The sequence below is a fragment of the Pan paniscus genome, chromosome 1 (genome assembly GCF_029289425.2).
Source record: "Pan paniscus chromosome 1, NHGRI_mPanPan1-v2.0_pri, whole genome shotgun sequence".
In the NCBI taxonomy this organism is placed as follows: domain Eukaryota; kingdom Metazoa; phylum Chordata; class Mammalia; order Primates; family Hominidae; genus Pan; species Pan paniscus.
Window position 1 is genome coordinate 162,061,313 of NC_073249.2, and position 23,087 is coordinate 162,084,399.

The 23,087-nt window shown below is 36.7% G+C and overlaps 1 protein-coding gene across 3 annotated transcripts in view; it reads right to left on the reverse strand.

The window, feature by feature from the left end:
* RAVER2 (ribonucleoprotein, PTB binding 2) overlaps positions 1-23,087 on the reverse strand; it is an 88,735-nt gene that overhangs the window by 35,011 nt on the left and 30,637 nt on the right. For all 3 annotated transcript variants that reach the window (XR_010110953.1, XM_034966717.3, XM_034966722.3), the window contains exons 3-5: positions 19,366-19,835; positions 15,882-16,073; positions 7,935-8,061 (exon numbers count right to left, since the gene is read on the reverse strand). Coding sequence is in view for 2 of the 3 variants with exons in the window: in XM_034966717.3 (XP_034822608.1) it covers positions 7,935-8,061; positions 15,882-16,073; positions 19,366-19,835 (789 nt within the window). In the remaining variant the exon portion in view is untranslated. The remainder of the gene's footprint in view (positions 1-7,934; positions 8,062-15,881; positions 16,074-19,365; positions 19,836-23,087) is intronic.

Here is a 23,087-nt window from a genome sequence, read left to right on the forward strand (position 1 = left end):
CAGTACCTTCCAGTTTATAACAACAGCAGAAACAACAATCAGAATAAAAACAGTCTGAAAATGTCCATAGCATCATGCCTACCTGCTCTTACCCTTAGCTATGGCTAGGACTCCCACTATGCCCCATCCTTCTCCTCAGTATAATTGCAGAATAAGTTGACGAAAAATCAGTAAGGATACAGGAGACATGAACACTATCAACCATGTTGATCTAACTGACATGTATAGAACACTCCACATCCAGTAAGAGCAGAATATATATTCTTCTCAAGTGTCCATGGACTATTTGCAAATATAGCCCGTATTCTGAACCATGAAACAAGTCTAAATTCTAATTTATAAATTTAAATTGTACAAAGTATCGTCTCTGTCTATAAGTGAATTAAATTATAACCAAAAAAATCTAGAAAATCTCCAAATTTTGGAACTTAAGTGACACAAATAACCAACTGACCAAATAAATCAAAATGGAAACCAAAAAGTATTTTGAAATGAATGAAAATAACATATCAAAATTTGTGAGATACAGTGCTTAGAAGGAAATTTGTAATACTAAACACATTAAAAGAAGAAACGTCTCAAGTGAATAATCTAGTTTTACTTTAAAAAACCAGAAAAAGAAGAACAAAATATGCTCAAAGTAAGCAGAAAGACATAATTAAAGCGGAAATCAATGAAATAAAAAACAGACAACAACCAGAGAAAGTCAATGAAAACAAAAGCTAGCTCTTTGGAAAAATCAATAATACTGATAAACCTTTTGCCAGACTTATCAGGAAAAAAGAGAGAAGACAAAAATATCAGGAATGTGAAAGAGGCCATCACTATAGATCCTGCAGAGATTAAAGAATAATAAGGGAATACTATGAACAATGTTATGCCAATAAATTTGATAACTTACACAAAATAGACAATTTCCTTGAAAGATACAAACTAGCAAAGCTCACTTAAGAAGAACAAGATCCTGAAATAGCTCTTACATATTAAAGAAATTAAATGTGTAGTCAGAAATCTTCCTTAAAAAATTTGACACAGCTGATTTCACTAGCGAATTCTATCAAACATATGAAGAAGAAATAATAGCACTGAACCTAAACTCTCCTGATGACTGAAGAGAGGGAATATTTTCCAAATCATTCCATGAGGGCAGCATAACAAAACCAGAAAATATATTACAAGGGAAGAAAACTACAGACCAATATACCTCATAAACATAGATGCAAAAATTTCAAACTAAATTTTATTAAATCAAATTCAACAATATATAAAAAAGATTATAATATACCATGACTAAGTGAGGTTTACCCTAAGAATAAAAGGTTGGTATAACACTCAAAAATCATCAATGTAATGTATCATGTTAACAGATAGGAAAAATATATGATCATCTCAATAGATGGAGAAAAGCATTCAACAAGTTCCAGCAACCATCATGCTAAAATTCGGCAATTAGAAATAGATGGTAAATTCCCCAGCTTAATAAAAGAAATCTGTGAAAAAAAACTCTAGCTAAGATAATACTTAATAATCAAAGAATGAATGCTTTCTCCATGAGATCAGAAATGAGGCAAGGTTGTCTGCTCTCACCAGTTCTATGCACAATTACATTGGAATTTCTATCTAATGCAAAAAAGCAAGGAAAAAAATAGAAGCCATACATGTTAGAAAGGAAGAAGTAAAATTATGTTTATTTGTAGATAACATAATCATCTACATAGAAAATCCCAGCAAAAACCTACTAGAAATAATCAGTGAGTTTAGCAAGACTGTAGGATATAAGATAAATAAGTATTTAATCAGTTATACTTCTATATGCTAACAACAAGCAACAGGACATTGAAATTAAGAGAGCAGTACCATCTAAAATAACATCAAAAAATATGAAATACTGTGAATAAATCTGACCAAAGATGTATAAGATTTGTATCTGAAAAAATAAAACATTGCTGGGAGAAATTAAATATGACCTCAAAATAATTGAAAAGATACACCATACTTATGGATCAGAAGCCTCAGAATTGTTGTGAATTCTGCCTAAATTAGCATACAAATCAACACAATCTCAATCAAAATCCCAGCCGACATTTTTCATACAAATTGGCACTCTGATTCTAAAATTTATAAGTCAGTGCAAAGAACCTGGAATGGCCAAACAACTTTGAAAAAGAAGAATAAAGTTGAAGGACTTACACTAACTGATTTCAGGATTTATAACACATATATTTTGGTATAGAGACAGTATTGATATAAAGACAGTACTGGTAAAAGACAGACATTTAGATCAATGAACAGAGTTTAGTTATAGGCTCATGCATATATGGTGAACTGATTTTTGGGAAATGTCAAAATATTCAGTGAAACATTATCTTTCTAAACAAATGATGCCGGAATAATTGTATAACTATATGTAAAAAAAAATATGGACTCTTACCTCATACTACAAACTAAAATTAACTCAAAATGGATCATAGACCTAAATGTAGGGATAAAAATTATAAAACTTTCTCCAAGAAAACATACAAGAAAATCTTAGAAAATCTGAATTTGGCAAAGATTTCTCAAATATGACACAGGAAGTACAAATTATAAAAGAAAAAATAATAAATTGGATTTTGTCAAAATAAAAAATTTTGCTCCTCAACAGACACTGTTAAAAAAATATTTGCAAACCATATATCCAACAGAGTACTTCTATGTAAAATAAAAAAACACTCTTACAACTTGATAAGAAGACAAACAACTCAGTTTTTAACACGTACAAAATATTTGAAAAGACATATCACCAAAGAAGATATAAAGATGACAAATAAGCACAATAAAAGAAGCTCAAAATCATTAGTCAAAAGAAATATTCAAATTAAAACCACAGTAAGAGAGCACTATACATCCAATAGAAAGGCTAAAATTAAAAAGACCAACAGATCAAGTACTGGCGGGGATACTAAGCAAACTGGAGCCCAAGAAACTGATGGTGAGTATGTAAAATGGCTCAACCACATTGGAAAACAGCTGGGCAGTTTCTTTTTTTTTTTTTTTTTTTTTTGAGACGGAGTCTTCATCTGTCACCCAGGCTGGAGTGCAGTGGCGCGATCTCGGCTCACTGCAAGCTCCGCCTCCCAGGTTCACGCCATTCTCCTGCCTCAGCCTCCCAAGTAGCTGGGACTACAGGCGCCTACCACCATGCCCGGCTAATTTTTTGTATTTTTAGTAGAAACGGGGTTTCACCATGGTCTCGATCTCCTGACCTCGTGATCCGCTCGCCTCGACCTCCCAAAGTGCTGGGATTACAGGCATGAGCCACCGTGCCCGGCCCAACTGGGCAGTTTCTTACCACTTAAACATATATCTACCATATGACTCAGCCATTCCACAGATAGTTAATTATCAAAGAGAATAAAAGCATAAGAAATAAAAGCATAAAGACTAGTACACAAATGTCCATAGAGATTTTATTTGTAATGACCTCGAACTGGAAATAATCCAGATGTCCATCAACAAATCAATGAATAAGCAAATTATAGAATTAAATACCACTCGGTAATAAAAAGAAAAAAATACTACTAAGCCATGTAACAACGTGAATGAACCTCAAAACAGTAAGCTAAGTAAATGAAGCCAAACAGTACAGACTGTGTGATTCCTCTTATACCAATTTCTAGAAAATACAAACTGTAGTGACAGAAAGCAGATCAGTGGTTTCCTGGGGACAGGGTAGGGGATGGATTACAAATGGACAAAAAGAAGCTTTAGGGGGTAATTTATATGTCTATTATTTGATTGTGGTAATGATTTCATGAGTATATACATAACATCAAAACATATCAATTCATACACTTCAAATACCTACAGTTTAATGTACATAAACTATTCCTCAATAAAGCTGTTGAAAAATAGTTTATCCTAAAAAAATACAGTTTATACTATCAAGTGATTACACAATAGTTAAATTAGGAGCACACACATACATAAAGAAAGAAGTCTAGAATAATTATATTTATTGTATTTTTGAAGGTAGTTAAAAGGTCTAGATTGAAGAGAAAAGATCAGCTTGGTCAGAGTAACATAATCAAAATTGGACCTGGGAGGGAAATTAATCTAATAGCAGTTGGAGCTTCCATTTTATTGGTAGAAATAGACAATAAACAAGTACCTGTATAATATATGTCAGTTGTTTTTAAAATTATACAATGATAAAGAAGCAGAGCAAGGGTATAAGAATTACAATTCTTTTTTTTTTTTCTTTTTCTGAGATGGAGTCTCGCTCTGTTGCCCAGGCTGGAGTGCAGTGGTGCAATCTTGGCTCACTGCAACCTCCGCCTCCAGGGTTCAAGTCATTTTCCTGCCTTAGCCTCCCAAGTAGCTGGGACTACAAGTGCATGCCACCATGCCCAGCTAATGTTTGTACTTTTAGTAGAGATGGGGTTTCGCCATGTTGGCCAGGCTGGTCTTGAACTCCTGACCTCAGGTGATCTGCCCACCTCAGTGACCCAAAGTGCTGGGATTACAGGCGTGAACTACAGCACCCAGCCAAGAATTACAATTCTTTATCATTAACTTAGTTGGCTCAGAGAAGGCCTCTGTGAGGAGTTCAGGATATAGCAAGGCTACAGTTATGATAAAGTAAAGGACATAGTAAAAGAAAAATAAACGGAATTTATTGATGAACAAGACACTGTCTTTTTTTCTCAACATCAAGAAACTTTCCACACATTTTCCAGCTATGTATGTGCTCAAGTGAGGCAGTGATTTAATCCTCTTCCCTTTCCACCCCACACAAGAAAAAGCTATGCTTATGAAATAACTTCTGCATCAGTGTAATAGTCAAACATCTTACTTAAAATTGAGAAAGCGCTAAGTATAAAGAAGTCTACTGCCATATGGCCATACATTAATCTGAGTAGAACAGCAGAGTGGAGAATATTTAGTCTTAGATGAAAAGAAGAGACAAAAATAATACTTGAGATGAATTAGTAAAGATAGCCCAGAGTCCAAAGAGGCAGATGATACCTTCTAAAAGACCTAAGAATGTGGTATACTTCTTTAGACACTAATACATAATCTTGGACTACATTAAGAGAAATATAATGATAATAGGAAGGAAATCCCACTGCATTCTGTGTTAATCAAAACCAATCTACAGAATATGTTTGTGTCTGTGCACATCATATTTTGGGACAACCCAGAAGACCTAGACTATATCCACAAGAGAACAACTTGTGGGGGATTTAAAGCACACGTCCTGTGACATGTTATGGGAAGTCAAATATAGAACTGTAATCTGCAAAGAGATATAAGATGTATAAAAAGAGAACTGCAAAAAAAAATACCATCTCTATTTATGTTTACTTTCATCTTAAAAAAGGAAAACATTAGGTTTGATCATTTCTAAATATATGGATTGACAATGGTCCATCTGTTTAACTGACATCTTTTACATATATGGTATATACTGGGGCTCTGCTCAAAATTTATTTTACTGATAAAGTTGCATTGTAAAAAAAAGAACTGGTCTGGAGAAAAGAAGACAGGTAAAATAAAAAATGACTGAGGTTTCATGGTAGTTGTCTTCAAATATTAGGAGGCTTTTATTATGCAAGAAGGAATACATTTATCCTGTATTTCTTCAGAGGTGGAACCAGAATAAGTGGCTAAAAATTACTTATATTAGTAATATAAAAACTTTCCAGTAACTGAAACTGTCAAACCAGGGAATAGGCTGCCTTGGGAAGTAATGAGCTTCTAATCCTTCATGTTGTCAAGACAAAAAAGAGTATCTCTATACTATTAAAATTGTAAAAGAGATATCTAATTGCATAATAGCCTGAGCCAGAAAACTACCAAACCTGCTTCTTACACACAATTATATGAAGTACTGAATATGAATATTGTTGTATAATAAAGAATTTGACTGGCCTTTGTCCCTGGTTCCTGAGGGAGACTCTAAATCCTTGTATTTTCCTGAGTTACAGGAGTGTCTTTGATATGCTACTGAGGTAACTCATTATGGACACATAGATAGCTTCAGGATGAGGGCTGGCTGTGCAGAAAGACCAACTCTATAAGGAGAGGTGGAGCTTTGCATCATGTGATGTCAGCCTGACCTTCTAACTTCCAGGGAATGGAAGCAAACTAGAGACTGAGTTCAATCATGGGGCCCATCAATCACACTGACATAGTGAAACTCCAATAAAAACTCTGGACATCGAAGTTCAGTAGAGATCCCCAGTTGGAAAACATATTGATGTGTTGGGAGGGTGATATGGCCTGATTTGATGGGTAGAAGACACAGAAGCTCTGCATTCAAGACCCTCCAAGACTTTTCCCTAAGTGTATCTTCCCTTGCCTGTGTCCTTTATAATAAAACTGTATTCATAAGCATAGTGCTTTCCTAAGTTCTGTGAGTCCTTCTATTGAACTATTGAACCTGAGGGCATTGTGGGAATTCCCAAATTTGTAGTTAGTTGGTCAGAAGTGAACATGGCCTGGAGAATCCCCTGAACTTGTGTCTAGGTCTAAAGTGGGGGCAGCCATATGGAAGATCGAGCTCTTAACTTGTGGGGTCTGTGCTAACTCCAGGTAGTTAGTGCTAGAATTGAATTGCAGTAGGTGAGCTGGTGTTAGACCAGTTGGGACTGAAACATAATAAATGTATTTAATATATTTGCTCTACACATATTTGCTCTAAACTTAAATGTTGAATACATTAGTTCCCCCTTATCAGCGAGTGATATGTTCCAAGACCCCCAGTGGATGCCTGAAACCATAAATAGTACCAAAACTTATATACGCTATGTTCAAACTTCATTTTCCTTCTTCATAATTTCATGGATAGAAAATACATTCTTACTGTAGATCTTAGCAATTTCAGCACACAGTTTGTTTTTCCCTATTAAGTTGGAAATGTTTTAACCCTTTCACTGAAAGGATGCACTTTGCAGCTTCTCTTTGGCATATCCAAACTGCCAGCATCACTACTCTTGTGCTTTGGGGCCATTATTAAGGAAAATAAGGGTTACTCGAACATAAGCACTACAATACCATGACAGGTGATGTGATAACCAAGAAGGCTACTAAGTGATTAATGGGTGGGTAATGTATACAGAGTAGGTACACTGGACAGAGGGGTAATTCATAGCCAAGGCAGGAGAAGCAGAACGGCAAAACATTTCATCACACTACTCAGGATAGCATGCAGTTTAAAACTTATAAGTAGTTTATTTTTGGAATTTTCCACTTAATATTTTCAGACTGCACGTAACTAAACTGTGGAACACAAGAACATAGATAAGGGGAGACCACTGTATAGGCATTCATCTCCTCATAATGCTAAAACAGACATTTTTGTAATAAAAAGTTGTACATTTCAGAATGCACAGAAGGTAAGCTCTTACTAGAGAAAGAATACCAAATAGGTAGATATTTAATGTATACTGATATTATAAAGATTTCCATAACACTTAGAAAATAATAATGTTTTCACCATTTGCTACAAAGTGAAACAATTTTACAACAAAAATTGTAAGAACAAAGAGGAAACAAACACTTGGCACTTTTCAACAAAATAATTCTGCTAAAAATATTACATACAGGAGTATTAATTCTTTGTTAATATAGGTTATAACAATGTAGTGTGTTAACCTTTACCTTGGTCTATAAATTCATGTCAACTAAGAGCTAAACAGAAGGTTTGATATTTAGCATTTATTAATAGTAAAAAATACCACATAAGCAGGTTGTATATATCAAAAATAGTCAAAATATATCACTTCAGATTATTGTTAAAATTCATTAACAGGTCCTAGAAAAATTAAATATTTTATACTAATTTAAATATATTTTTCACAAATCAATGTATTTTTTCATATTTCACATGTGAAAAAATTAACTTCATGCTACCATTCTTTAATTAATCAGTATACATACATGGTCCATACCTGGTTTAACAGCTCGTCCACATAACTGGGGCTGTAGAAGAACTTGCAACATGGCAGGGTTGTTTAAACTTTTCATAATTTGTACTGGATTTGGCTCTGGAAGTAAGCCCTTTTGATTACTGTGCATCTGCAATGAATATAGAAATAAGAAACATTAGAACAGCATAAGTACAAAGACATAATTTCAAAGGCTTTCTTCTAGAAATCCTCATTCATCTGACAAGATCTATTTTATGATAAACATAATTTGATTTATATTATATATCTATTTTATACTATCTACTGCAGTTCTCAATTATACATACGGCATAAAATCCTCATAGAACGTCTCAGGTAAATACCAACTGGCTTTAAGAGGACTGACAATTTAGCACAATAAGTCTCATCATATCATACAAATAGAAGGATGACAAGGGAATCTGAAGTTATTAATAACTTGTTGACACAATATGGATACTTTGATACTACAGAAGAGCCTTCTTATAATGTTGATTTAAAGTTTAATTGGCCAGGCAAAGTGGCTCACACCTGTAATCGTGGCACTTTGGGAGGCTGAGGCAGGAGGATCACTTGAGCCCAGGAGGTCAAGATCAGCCTGGGTGACATATTGAAACCCTGTTTCTATATTTTTACAAATAAAAACTTCAAATAAAAATAAAATAAAATGAAGTTTAACAATGTGGGTTGCCTTACAATTCAAAATCTTCTTTTTTTTTTTTTTGAGACGGAGTCTCGCTCTGTCACCCAGGCTGGAGTGCAGTGGCGTGATCTCAACTAACTGCAAGCTCCGCCTCCCGGGTTCATGACATTCTCTTGCCTCAGCCACCCGAGCAGCTGGAACTATAGGCAACCGCCACAACGCCCGGCTAATTTTTTGTATTTTTAGTGGAGACGGGGTTTCACCATGTTAGCCAGGATGGTCTCGATCTCCTGACCTTGTGATCCACCACCTCGGCCTCCCAAACTGCTTGGATTATAGGTGTGAGCCACCATGGCTGGCCTAAAATCTTCTTTATTATTGTTTTTTTATTTTTATTTTTTGAGACAGAGTCTCACTCTGTTGCCCAGGCTGGAGGGCAGTGGCGCGATCTCGGCTCACTGCAAGCTTTGCCTCCTGGGTTCACGCCATTCTCCTGCCTCAGCCTCCCAAGTAGCTGGGACTACAGGCGCCCGCCACCACACCTGGCTAATTTTTTGTATTTTTAGTAGAGACAGGGTTTCACCATGTTAGCCAGGATGGTCTTGATCTCCTGACCTCGTGATCCACCCACCTCGGCCTCCCAAAGTACTGGGATTACAGGCATAAGCCACCATGCCCGGCCCAAAATCTTCTTTTTTATAAAGGTCTTTACTTGATTAACTTAATATGAGATTAAAATGAGCTGGCCTTACATACATGCAATCGAGTAGCTTCCTAAAAATATGAAATAATTTTCAGTTTTAAAAACCAGCTTGATGGATGGTGATATGAATATATATAATTACATAAAAGATAAATTAAAAACTTTCAGCTATGAGAAAATGGAGAACGGACAACGACAACTGGAACCTTCTCCCAACCCACATACTGCGAAATTGAGAGGGAGAAGGTGATGCATCCAAGAAACTGACATAAAGCCTGTGAGAAACCCCTGGGGAGATAGAAGATGTGAAGGTAAACATCAGCAGAGAGCATGAGAGTGCATGGGTCCACACACAGGATAATTCAGGGAAGGACTTTTGAGTTGTGTAACTACTTTGCCTTCAGAGAGCATGGCTTTCTTGGCCAGGACAGCGAGGTGGGAAAACAGCAGCATCACCCCAGTGACAGCCATAGGACCAACGAACAGCAGGATGGCACACAAGTGCAGAGACAATGGGGACAAGATAACACTAGGCGGGCAGACCAGCTGGTCACTGAAAACCTTCCCACCTCCCCGACCTTCTCAGGTCCTCCCACACCCATTCTGCAGGATAGAAGAGTTACAGCAGAGGAAGGCAGAACTTGGAAAAGAGCAGGGGTGGAAATGAAGAGAGGCTCTCTAAGGTGCAGGGCTGCCTGGCTGGGGTGGGAAAAGGGCTGGGCTCAAGCCTAGATGGTGAAGGCAGAACTTCTCTGCCCTGAGGTCCTTGCCTGCCCTTCCCTAAACCCTAGCTAAGACCAGGCTTTAGCTTCCCTCTGCCCATCCCCTTCCCCACAACCTCTAAACAGTGACATACAGAAAGGTGATAGCCCCCACAGGAAACGTATATTCATACATTCAAAAGAAAAATAGCTAGACATTTGGAGAATGCAGTCACTAAAAAATAAAAGCAACAAACTGAACCACCTATAAGAGAGAAAGCAGAATTATGAATAGGAAATAATAAGAATGTCAAATAAATGTAATAGACATTACAAAAATAAAATGGATTTTTACTCATAACATGAAGGACAAGCAGTTTTTAAAGAATAACCAATGAGAAATGCTAGATTATGAAAAACATAAGTATTGAGAAAAAATAATAGCAGCCCTCACTTACTATAGACTTGGCATTGTTCTAAACCCTTTACATGAATCAGATCATTTAATTCTCAAAAAACCAATTCTATAAGGTTAGTATTATCTCCATTCTATAGATAAAGAAACTGAAGGAATTCGTGAAGCATTATTATTAACATTTACCCTGTGCTTTAACAGATAGGTTAAATAGTAGAATATATGTGACTAAAAAACAAAATAGTAATTTTTTTTTTTCTTGAGACAGTCTTGCTGTGTCACCCAGGCTGGAGTGCAATGGTGTGATCTCGGTTCACTGCAATCTCTGCTTCCCGGGTTCAAGCAATTCTCCTGTCTCAGCCTCCCAAGTAGTTGGGATTATAGGTGCTTGCCACCACGCCTGGCTAAGTTTTTTGCATTTTTAGTAGAGACCGGGTTTCGCCATGTTGGCCAGGCTGGTCTCAAACTCCTGACCTCAGGTGATCCACCTGCCTTGGCCACCCGAAGTGCTGGGATTACAGGCAAGAGCCACCGCACCTGGCCCAAAGTAGTGATCTTAAAGATCCAATTAAAGAAACTGAAAATTCCAACAAACAAGAAAAAGCAGGGTGACGAAGAAAATGGAGGTAGAAGCATCAACACTTGTAATATTAGAAGTCTCTGAAGGAGAAGAAAATAAGATCTTTGAAGAAATAATGGCTGAGAAATTTCCCATTATTAAAGAACAATTGAAGAGCATAGAATGAAAGGGTTCACAGTCTTCCAAATATGATTTCTAAAGAAAAAACACACCTAGTCACATTTGTGTGACATTTAAGAACATCAAAGCCAATAAGAACAACAAAAAACCTTCTAAAAACTTCCATTTAAAAAGAACATATCTCTAAAGGAACAAGAAACAAATTACTATAATCTTCTTTCTCAAAGCATCAACATTAGATTCAAGAAGACAATGAATTAATACTTTCAAAGTATTGTAAGAAAAGAACTCTGAGCCTAGATTTTTAGATTCATCTAAGTTATTTAGTGTCACAAAGAAATAAAAATATTCTCAACTATACAAGTTCTCAGAAGTTTTTACCACAAGAATACTATCTTTCAAAATGCCCTAGAAGGAAGTAATCCAGCGAGAAAAGAAATAAATGCAAGATGTTATTATATAATATGTTGAAATTGAGGTACACAATATCATAATTTTAATCTTGTATGCAAAGCCACAACCATAAAAACACCCCAAAAACATTTAAGACTATCCTAATGTAAAAAGGCAGACACCAATACGATGATAGGTATGGTAGGAAGGAGGAAGCAGATGGAGGTGAGAATAAGTGAGTAGACAGAAGTTCTGATAAACCTATGCATGTTAAAAAGTTAGGGACAATTGGCCGGGCATGGTGGCTCACTCCTGTAATCCCAGCACTTTGGGAGGCTGAGGTTGGCAGATCACTTGAGGTCAGGAGTTCAAGACCAGTCTGGCCAACATGGTGAAACCCCGTCTCTACTAAAAATACAAAAATTAGCTGGACGTGGTGGTGCATGCCTGTAATTCTGCTACTCAGGAGGCTGAGGCACGAGAGTCGCTTGAACCCGGTAGGCGGAGGTTGCAGTGAGCCAAGATCGTGCCACTGCACTCCAGCCTGAACGACAGAGCAAGACTCTATTTCAAAAAAAAAAAAAAAAAAAGTTAGGGACAGGCACAATCACCAGCAGGATAAAGATAGAATGTGTAACTCTCAAACGACACTAAAGAACTTAAGGAGAAATCATCATTATCTCAATAGTTGTAGAAATATTCTGATAAAGGTCAGCACCTATTTATGACATAAAAAAACTCAGAAAACTTGATATTACCAAAGGATATGTACCAAAAACCTATAGAAAACATTATCTAGAATACCTTATTTTTAAGACTGAGATTTCTCACTGTCACTACTATCTGACTGTAAAGGGCCTGCATGCCATGCTAAGGAAGGTGAACTTATGCAGGCATTAAAGAATATTAAGCAAGAGAATGACATAAGCTGATTTGAGGATGAGAAAGAGCTCTCCTGTGCACTGTGCAAGATGGATTAGAAGGGGAAAGACTAATGACATGGGACCACGCAGGGAATTATTCTAATCAGAGAGATGAGAAAAGATGAGATCCTGAGTGAAGTAATCAAGATGCTGACAAGGTCCCAAGGATTTGAGAGATCTTAGGAGGTGAAATTGAAAGGATGTGATAGTATTTCTGACATTTACATTAGAAAGTGGGTGAGGGAGACCAATCACGATTAACTGAGTTTTTGATTCACATAGTTTTAGTTTGGATGAACTGATGCCATATATAGATATTATAGAACATAGAAAAGCAGTCCCAGAAAAAAAGTCTTCTTTGAAATGCTGAAATTGAACTATTTATATAGCATGAAGTGGGAATGTCTAAGAATCCCTTGGAAACATAATTTAGTACTGAGAGCAGTTTGGTCTGAAATTATATGCTTGGAAGTAATCACTAATAGGCATATATAACAGGAGGAAAATGAGAAGGCCAAATATGGAAATCTACTGATATCAGCTCTTAGGGGGAAAAAATAAGTTAGGGAAAGAACACATAGGCAGATAGGAAAATGAATGGTGTGGCAGAATTCAAGGTAGTAGAGAGGTTTGTTTTGTTTTGTTTTGCTTTGTTTTTGAGACAAGGTCTTACTTTGTCACCCAGGCTGGAGTGCAGTGGTATAATCATGGCTCACTGCAGCCTCAAACTCCTGGGCTCGGGTTATTCTCCCACGTCAGCCCCCCAAGTAGCTGAGACTAACAGGTGCACACGAGTAAGTCTAGCTAACTTTTTGTAGAGACAGGGCTTCACCATATTTCCCAGACTAGTCTCGAGTTCCTGGGCTCAAACAATCCTCCCACCTTGACCTCCCAAAGTGCTTGGATTACTGGCATGAGCCACTGTGCCCAGCCAGCAGAAGGTTTTAAATGTTGCGAAGGGACCAACCAATAAAAGAATGAAATGTAGTCACTAGATCTGAATATTTAAAAACCCCTGTTAACTTAATGAGAACAGATTCACTTGAACAGTGGAGGAGAAACTACATTGCATTAGATTTGAGAGGGAAATGGAAAATTAAGAAATGGTGACAATAAGTGAGGCCTAATTCTTCAGGCAACCGGTTGCATGGTTATAAAGCCCAGTATCTTTTGCTGTGCAGAAGCTCTTTAGTTTAATTAGATCCCATTTGTCTATTTTGCTTTTGTTGCCATTGCTTTTGGTGTTTTAGTCATGAAGTCTTTGCCCATGCCTATGTCCTGAATGGTATTGCCTAGGTTTTCTTCTAGGGCATTAAAAGAAACTACCATCAGAGTGAACAGGCAACCTACAGAATGGGAGAAAATTTTTGCAGTCTACCCATGTGACAAAGGACTAATATATCCAGAATCTACAAAGAACTTAAACAAATTTACAAGAAAAAAACAACCCCATCAAAAAGTGGGCAAAGGGTATGAACAGACAACAAATGTCTTCTTCTCAAAAGAAGACATTTATGCAGTCAACAGACACATGAAAAAATGCTCATCATCACTGGTCATCAGAGAAGTGCAAATCAAAACCACAGTGAGATATAATTTCACACCAGTTAGAGTGGCGATCATTAAAAAGTCAGGAAACAACAGATGCTAGAGAGGATGTGGAGAAATAGGAACGCTTTTACACTGTTGGTGGGAGTGTAAATTAGTTCAACCATTGTGGAAGACAGTGTGGAGATTCCTCAAGGATCTAGAACCTAGAAATACCATTTGACCCAGCTATTCCATTACTGGATATATACCCAAAGGATTATCAATCATGCTATTATAAAGACACATGCACACATATATTTATCGCGGCACTATTCACAATAGCAAAGACTTGGAACCAACCCAAATGTCCATCAATGATAGACTGGATTAAGAAAATGTGGCACATATACACCATGGAATACTATGCAGCCATAAAAAAGGATGAGTTCATGTCCTTTGCAGGGACATGCATGAAGCTGGAAACCATCATTCTCAGAAAACTATTACAAGGACAGAAAACCAAACACCGCATGTTCTCACTCATAGGTGGGAACTGAACAATGAGAACACATGGACACAGGATGGGGAACATCACACACCAGGGCCTGTCGGGGGGTAGGGGGCTGGGGGAGTGATAGCATTGGGAGAAATGCCCAGTGTAATGACGAGTTGATGGGTGCAACAAACCAACATGGCACATGTATACCTATGTAATTGGCTGAGTACTCAATAGTCTTCCTTGCTTTGGCATTAGCCTACATCTAAGCATCCTCATATTCACTCTGCAACCAGACCACTTACCACTCCTCAAGCACTGTATGAGTAGTTTCTGTTCCACCTAGAGTGACTACTCACTTTCCCTCTTTAGGGTTGCCAGATGCAGCAAGTAAAAACACAGAATGTGCAGTTAAATTTTAAGTTCGGATAAACAATGAATGATATTTTAGTACAAGTATCTCATGCAAAAATCTGTATTTCTGTGGCAATCCTATTCACTTCTCATCAACACAAGTCAATATCTCATCCATTCATTAATGTCACACTCAAATGTCACCTTCAGCATAAAGTCTTTCCCAATTCCTTCAAAAATGTATTCCTTCCTTCATTCAATTAACAAATATTTACTATGCTAAGTACTAGGGTAAAAACCGTGAAGAAGGTATAGTCTCCATCTCCAAGGATCCTCCAGGCTAAAGAAGTAGAGAAGAATGAGTAGACAGTTACTATAAAGAAGGAAGTACAATGTGCCACATAAGCAAAAAGAAGGCACGTATTTTCCTCCACTTGTGAAAACTTCTTGAAAAAAGAGGCGGCTGGGTGCGGTGGCTCACGCCTGTAATCCCAGCACTTTGGGAGGCTGAGGCGGGCAGATCACCTGAGGTCAGGAGTTCGAGATCAGCCTGGCCAACATGGCAACACCCTGTCTCTACTAAAAATACAACAATTAGCCAGGCATGGTGGCATGTGCCTGTAGTCTCAGCTACTCGGGAGACTGAGGCAGGAGAATTGCTTGAACTCAGGAGGCAGAGGCTGCAGTGAGCTGAGATTGCGCCACTGCACTCCAGCCTGGGTGAAAGAGTGAAACTCCATTTCAAAATTTAAAAAAAAAGAAAAGAAAAAGAAAAAGGACGCATGTTACACTCAAAATTTATAACACAAGAGGAACTCAATATTTCTGAATAAATGAAATTCCTTCAAAAATTTATCAAGATAAATACACTTTACTAAACACAATTTCTTTTTTTGGTAATGACTTCTGGCTTGACTTAACAAAGAAACCATTTAGCTAACTTTTTTTTAAAAAAAGGAAAAGTCTTCAGTGTGATGGAAATGCAATGATGGTGCAATCGACAATCAATTACTTTGGCTAGATTGGATAGATTAAAATAGTATTAGAATTTTCTATACTCTAAAAAAAGAGACAGAAAGAGAAAAAACTTACCACACGTTGAGCCGCTATCAATGCTGCTAATGTACTTCGCCCTGGCGCTCCAGGAGCACAGAAGGAAACCTGGACTTTGCTGCCCTTGATGGTCATACCGTCTGCTGCCTGCTGGACCTCTTCAGCATGCTCCGCAGTGCTATATTCAACCACTGCAAAGCCACCAACGTAACTACCTTCATCCTGTGCAAGCTGATACAATACATTCTATTAAACAGTAATTCCGATCTTTACTTAGAAACATTTATTTACGATATATAATTTTCAAATTCAAGAACAAGTGCATTGGAGCATGATACTGGTGGAAATAACATATTCTTTCTTTATGAAAATGTTTACTAACTGCTTAGATGTAGTTCTTCTTGAAGACAGGAAGATAGGAGTCTGTCAAGTTTCTATTCAATTCTTTGATTTTCTAATTTATTTTAACAGTAAAAGCCCAGATGGTAATAGTCACTATATATTAAGAAATATATAAACTGGTAATTTATAGGAAAACATGAGGACACAATAATTATAGTTTTCCTTAAAAGAAAATCACCAGGTACATGGACAGTGAAACATACTGAACAAATTATTTGACCACACATCAATGGAAAATAAAGTTAGTATTATCAAGAGAAGGTAGGAGGAATATTTCATTTTTATTTCACTATTTTAGGCAGATCCCAGGAATTTAGTCAAGTATACCCAGGCAAACCTTATTTAGGAAAACTGTGTCCCAGGTTTATTAAAAGCAACGCACAACTTTTATTTCTGAATGTGCCCTAAATAAACTCCTGCCATGTAGAACTTGATTTATTTCCAGTCACCCACCTGTAAGAGTGTAAAGGAAGATACTAAAGTCCTGGATCTGAAAAGACTGGTACAAAGAGCAAAAATAAGAACAAGATAAGACACTAAAACGTTTCTAGGTTTTGAACACGTCTGAATTATCTTAAATACATTCATGCTATGAAGTGATAAATGACACAAAATTCAGCTTAGTATGCCTTTGAGAAGACACATTTCCAATACTTCTATTTGGGTGTGGCATCTCATAAGCTGATATTACAACTAAATCACTTCTTAGTCCTTCTCAGTTTCTTTTCTCTTGTTTTTGAAGCTTAACTTTCTTCTACTTCCTTGTATATTTAGATCAAATTTCTATCTTTTCCTTCACATTATTTCTTCCTTTAAAAACTGTCAACAAATATCTTTTCCTCCACAAAGCTTTTTCCAGTCACACAGGAAAAGGAAAAACATCTACCTCTTCTAAACATGTCTCCAACAACCCTATTCCTCTTATAATCCAAACCAGGTCTTAAAATCAGGTTTGTAAAAGCCACTAATTAATCATTTTGGTCTCTTGACCACAAGTTAAGAGGCTGTGTCTTTAATACAGTCTATGCCAACCTACCATGCAAAAGAGCCTGAGGTTAACAGACCCACTGATAAAAGAGCCATCCCAAAGCTGCTTTATTAATCTTCTGAAAACTTAAAAAAATTTTTTTACTATTCTATTTCATTATAATGATCTTCATGCCTGTATAAATTATAATATTTTAAGTCTTTCAAAAAACAAAATCATTTTAAGTCCACGGCATCAGTAGTTTCAGAGAGGGCTATTTCAGTTCAATATGAGAGCCATTCAAAAACACAATGGTCTGACTTGTGACGTAGTTAATTTTCCACTCTTTTGAAGTATTTTGGCAGAAGCTAAAATGGTCACTCAAAAATATGGTAGCAAATATTTTCTATGACATGTAAAGCTATACTAGATAATCTCTAACGGCTCTTCCAACTCGGGGGGGTTCACAATTCAAATACAATTTATGATAAATGGCTTTTCTCTTCGCATCTGCTTCAAAGGCCTCAAATAAAGGCCACAGGATGACAACATAATATAATTCTTAGTATTCAAGAAGAACATATCAATAAGCCAATCCTAGAGCTTTGGGAGGCCAAGGCAGGAGGATCACTTGAGCCCAGGTGTTTGAGACCAGCCTGGCAATATAGCAGGACCCAGTCTCTACCAAAAAATAAAAATAAAAAAAATAAAAAGTAGTTGGGCATAGTAATGTGGACTTGTAGTCCTAGCTACTTGGGAGGCTGAGACAAGAAGATTGCTTGAACCTAGGAGTGTGGGACTACTGTGGGCCATGATTCCAGCCTGGGCAATAGAGAAAGACCCTGTCTCAAAAAAAAATGTTAAAAATATATATTACTGCAAAATTTCACCCATGTGCGGAAGCTTAAAAAGTTGATCTCAAAGAAGTATAGTGGATACTAGGGGCTGGGATGATTTGTGTGGGGGCTTGGGGAGATATGGTCAAAAGATGCAACATTTCAGTTAGATAAGAGAAATAGGTTCAAAAGATCTTTTGGACAACATGATGACTACAGTTAATAACAACATATTGTATTCTTGAAAAATGCTACGAGAGTGGATGTTAAGTGTTCTTACCACAAAAATGATAACTATGTGAGGTAATACATATGTTAAATAGCTTGATTTAGCCATTCTACAATGTATATATACTTCAAAACATGTTATACACGATAAATACAATTTTAACTGTCAACTTAAATAATATATATATTTTAATATGTATTTAATATTAAATGATATATTTATTTATATACATATATAGATATGTACTCCAACTCCAAAATTTCTACTGCAATACTAGGAAATCAACAAATGTATGATTAAAGAAAAGATGCAAAGGAGGAGAGGAAACAACAGAGGTAAGAGGAAAAGGAGCATGGATGGGAAGGGAGTGCGGTAAAAAGGAAAACGGAGAAGGAAGAAATAGAGAGAAACAAGAGAGAAATAATTGATCAGTTGCTATCAAAACTCTGTAAGGAAAAGTGTTATATATAGTATATATATATATTTATTAGAATGTTTTTAATTTTACTATGATAAAGTGCTTGAAAAGTCTCGCCAGTGTTATCAGTTTTCAGGATCTTCTCTGGATGTCTCACCTACCGTGACACATTAAGATAGAACTACACATTCCTTTTAAACTTCATAGTACTTTTCTATCCTCCATTATGTCACTCTTCATATAGGATTTGCAATTATTTGCTTACTTGTCCGTCTCTTCTACAAAATTGTGAGGTATTGAGATAGAGTATCTTTCCATTCTCTGCGTTTCTGACACTTGGCATAGTGTCTGGTACAAAGAAGATGGTAAATAAAAGTTGGATAGATAAATGGATCGATGGAAAAATGGTGGGACGAATGGATGGAATGAGGTGAATGAGTAAGCAATGGATTTGCTAAGGCATACTTAACTACATAACAACATACTTTGGCCCATAAACAGAGGAACTGATTTAAAATTTCCCATGAGATCAAAGTCTTCCCTACAGAATGATGCAGAATTAAATTTCCATTGTGTTAATCACACAGGTATGATAAATTTGTGAGTGTATGTAGATTAGATACATATGCATATATTTTAAAATATTTCAATAATCTCTTAAAAATACATACCTGGCAAAACACAGGTTTATGGACACTGGAAAAAAATTGCAACAGCTCTTCTGAATCCCTGTAGTCACTGGGGAGTTTATCAATACAAAGGCACTTAGAATGAATGAGCTCTGAAGCCAATAGATTAACATCCATCCATTGTGCAAAGAGTGCTGATGCTCCCAACTGTTTACCCAATAGCTCCAGTCTAGCCTTTGCAGCAAAGTCCTTTTTCATGTATTCCACAAATCCATAGCCTTTGGAATGGCCAGTAACTTCACTATAGACCAGAAAACATCTCTCAATATTTCCATAAGCACGAACAAGTTCTTCAAACTCTTCTGATGTAAAAGAAATGGGCACATTGGTAATACACAACAAAGCATCTGTTGGCTGAAGCTGGACTATTAAGTCTTTTCCTCTAAAAGAATATTGATGAAACATCTGAATTGCATTCTGGGCTTGTTCCCCATTCAATAAGGTAACAAAAGCTGGAAGATAACAAAATGAATTAAAGAGTTTTCAAATTGTTTGAAAACACAGTAAGAAATATATCTTACTTCTGTGACTTGGTACACATAAACATACACCTTTTTTCTGAAACAAAATTATGAGTTAATACCCCTACTATATGCAATGCATTGTGACATTTTTTATTCTATTTCAGTGTGTTTTTTAATGCTGACACCTCCATTAAACTAATTTCATCAACAGTAACCCAAAATAGAAAGTACAGGGATTATATTAGGAGTTTCACTGTAAAATCCTATGATATTCTGGGGGGTTTTTGGTAATCTTTTCCAATCACACACATATTTGATTTCCTCCCACCCAAAAACCTGTGATATAAAATTTTATGAAGCCTTTATATAAAACTTAACTGAAATAAAAATGACGTTACAAAATCTTTCTTTCTTCCTAGAAAGAGTTCTAAAAGATCCTATTTGACAGCAAGGACCTGAAAAAATGAAGGTACAGCAAAAACATCAAAATGCATAAAGGAGGCCATTTCTTTCTCCAATTCATGTATATATTTCCTTAATATCAGATTAGATTGACATAACACACAGACACTTTTAATTTGGTACACTTTTGATGAATAATATCAAATGAAAAGGTTACAGGATTCTGATCTTAAGACAAGATCTTGAATATTCATAAAACAATAAAAATAGTCTGTCCTGTCTAGCTAATGAAGTTGTTCCAGCATCAAGCAACAAATGCATATGACGGTTTATATAACTGAAAACATAATACAAATATAACATTCTAAATCAATGAAATATTATGTACATTCATATCTGGTAAAATTACATTTTAACCATATCAATTTGTTTACCTTTTGCAATAAAAGAATATAAAAGGTTTTGAGCAATTTTATAGGAAAAGTTTAAAGCCCCCATTAAAAAAATACATAGCAATCCACAAATTACAAATAAATTGCTCTCTACAAGTTCCTCTCCCTCTCCCTCTGAAATATATAGTGAAGTTACTCCATATGAACATTTAATTTACCCAAATTCAAGTAGATCTGCATGACAATATGTTGTATACAGCAAATATGGATATAGCAAGAGACAGAGAAGTAATTTAAGTAGCATGGGCAATTCTGCCTGTCATTTCACTCAACTTCCCTACCCTCAATTGGTCTTAGTGCCATGCGGCTCTCAGAGTAAGAGCATCTCACCACACTAAGTGTGATGCTAACATTTAAAGAAACACATTTTTCATTTAACACATGTCCCACATGCAAGAAAACTATTGCCAAAGGAACAGCTAACTGTTCCAACATCTCTTCCAAAAAATGAGAAAAAATGGCTTTACTGCCCTTATTAAAAAGCTATCTCTTAGTTTCTAACAATCTTTTTTAAAGGCTTGATTTTGATTCTATGTCTTTTTTCCTTATGCTGACATAAAATACAATTTAATTCTGTTTCCCTAAAACAAACAAACGAGCCAACAACAGTTTGTAAATACTGGTTATATTCTCGTATCAGCCCATAAAATCTCAGGTCATATTTAACTTGAATTCTCAGGGCATTTGAACCTGTTAATCATTCCCTTTCTTAACTTTCTTTCCTTTTTTTTTTTTTTTTTTGAGACAAGAGTCTGACTCTGTTGCCCAGGCTGGAGTGCAGTGGTGCCGATCTCAGCTCATCACAACCTCTGCCTCCCAGGTTCAAGCAATTCTCTTGCTTCAGCCTCTCAAGTAGCTGGGACTACAGGGTCTGCCACCACGCCTGGCTAATTTTTGTATTTTTAGTAGAGATGGGGTTGCGCCATGTTGGTCAAGCTGGTCTCGAACTCCTAACCTCAAGTGATCCACCAACCTCAACCTCCCAAAGTGCTGGGATTATAGGCCTGAGCCACTGCACCAGGCCTTTCTTAACTTTCTTGATGTACTCTTTCTTGATTTGCTTCATAACTGTCCAAGCTCTTTCTTCTATTTCCTTTGCTAGCTCTTTCTCCTCCACTCACACCTGTAAGGTAGTACTCCTTGGGGTGCCTTCCTGGCAGAGTCACACACAGTAACACCTGTGTGGCCACATGTGTTACTCAATGTGTGGCCGCTGAATATCTTTTTTCTCACTCTACACCCTCTTCCTCTGGGGGCAATCACACCCATTCCCATGTATTCCGTATCATGTGCCAGATTCCAAGTTTGGCACTGGAAATGTTTGGGTGAACAGAACAGGTAAGATCCCTTTCAACACAGAGCTCACAATCTAATAGGGGAAGCTAGACATTTAACAAAGAGTTACAAATGTGGTGTCCCCAAAGGGGAAGTATGAGGGGCTAGGAAAGCAATGAGCAAAATAATCTCATCTGAGGACTTGCAAAAGGCCTCCCATACCATTATACTCCCAAATCTATCTTTCTAACCTTTAGTGCCACATATATCTTCATATTGACTCCCAAACATAACTCACGATTTTCATCCTATCTCTGCCAAAAAACAAAACGATTAGGAAAAGAGGAAGTCAAATTGTCTCTGTTTGCAGATGACATGATTGTATATTTAGAAAACCCCATCATCTCAGCCCACAATCTCCTTAAGCTGATAAGCAACTTCAGCAAAGTCTCAGGATACAAAATCAATGTGGGAAAATCACAAGCATTCCTATACACCAATAACAGACAAACAGAGAGCCAAATCATGAGGAAACTCCCATTCACAATTCCTACAAAGAGAATAAAATACCTAGGAATACAACTTACAAGGGATGTGAAGGACCCCTTCAAGGAGAACTACAAACCACTGCTCAATGAAATAAGAGAGGACACAAACAAATGGAAAAACATTCCATGCTCATGGATAGGAAGAATCAATATCGTAAAAATGGCCGTACTGCCCAAAGTAATTTATAGATTCAATGCTATCCCCATCAAACTACCATTGACTTTCTTCACAGAATTGGAAAAAACTACTTTAAATTTCATATGGAACCAAAAAAGAGCCAACACAGCCAAGACAATCCTAAGCAAAAAGAACAAAGCTGGAGGCATCAGGCTACCTGACTTCAAACTACACTGCAAGGCCACAGTAGCCAAAACAGCATGGTACTGGTACCAAAACAGATATACAGACCAATGGAACAGAACAGAGGCCTCAGAAATAACACCACACATCTACAACCATCTGATCTTTGACAAACCTGCCAAAACAAGCGATGGGGAAAGGATTCCCTATTTAATAAAGGGATTGGGAAAACTGGCTAGCCATAAGCAGAAAGCTGAAACTG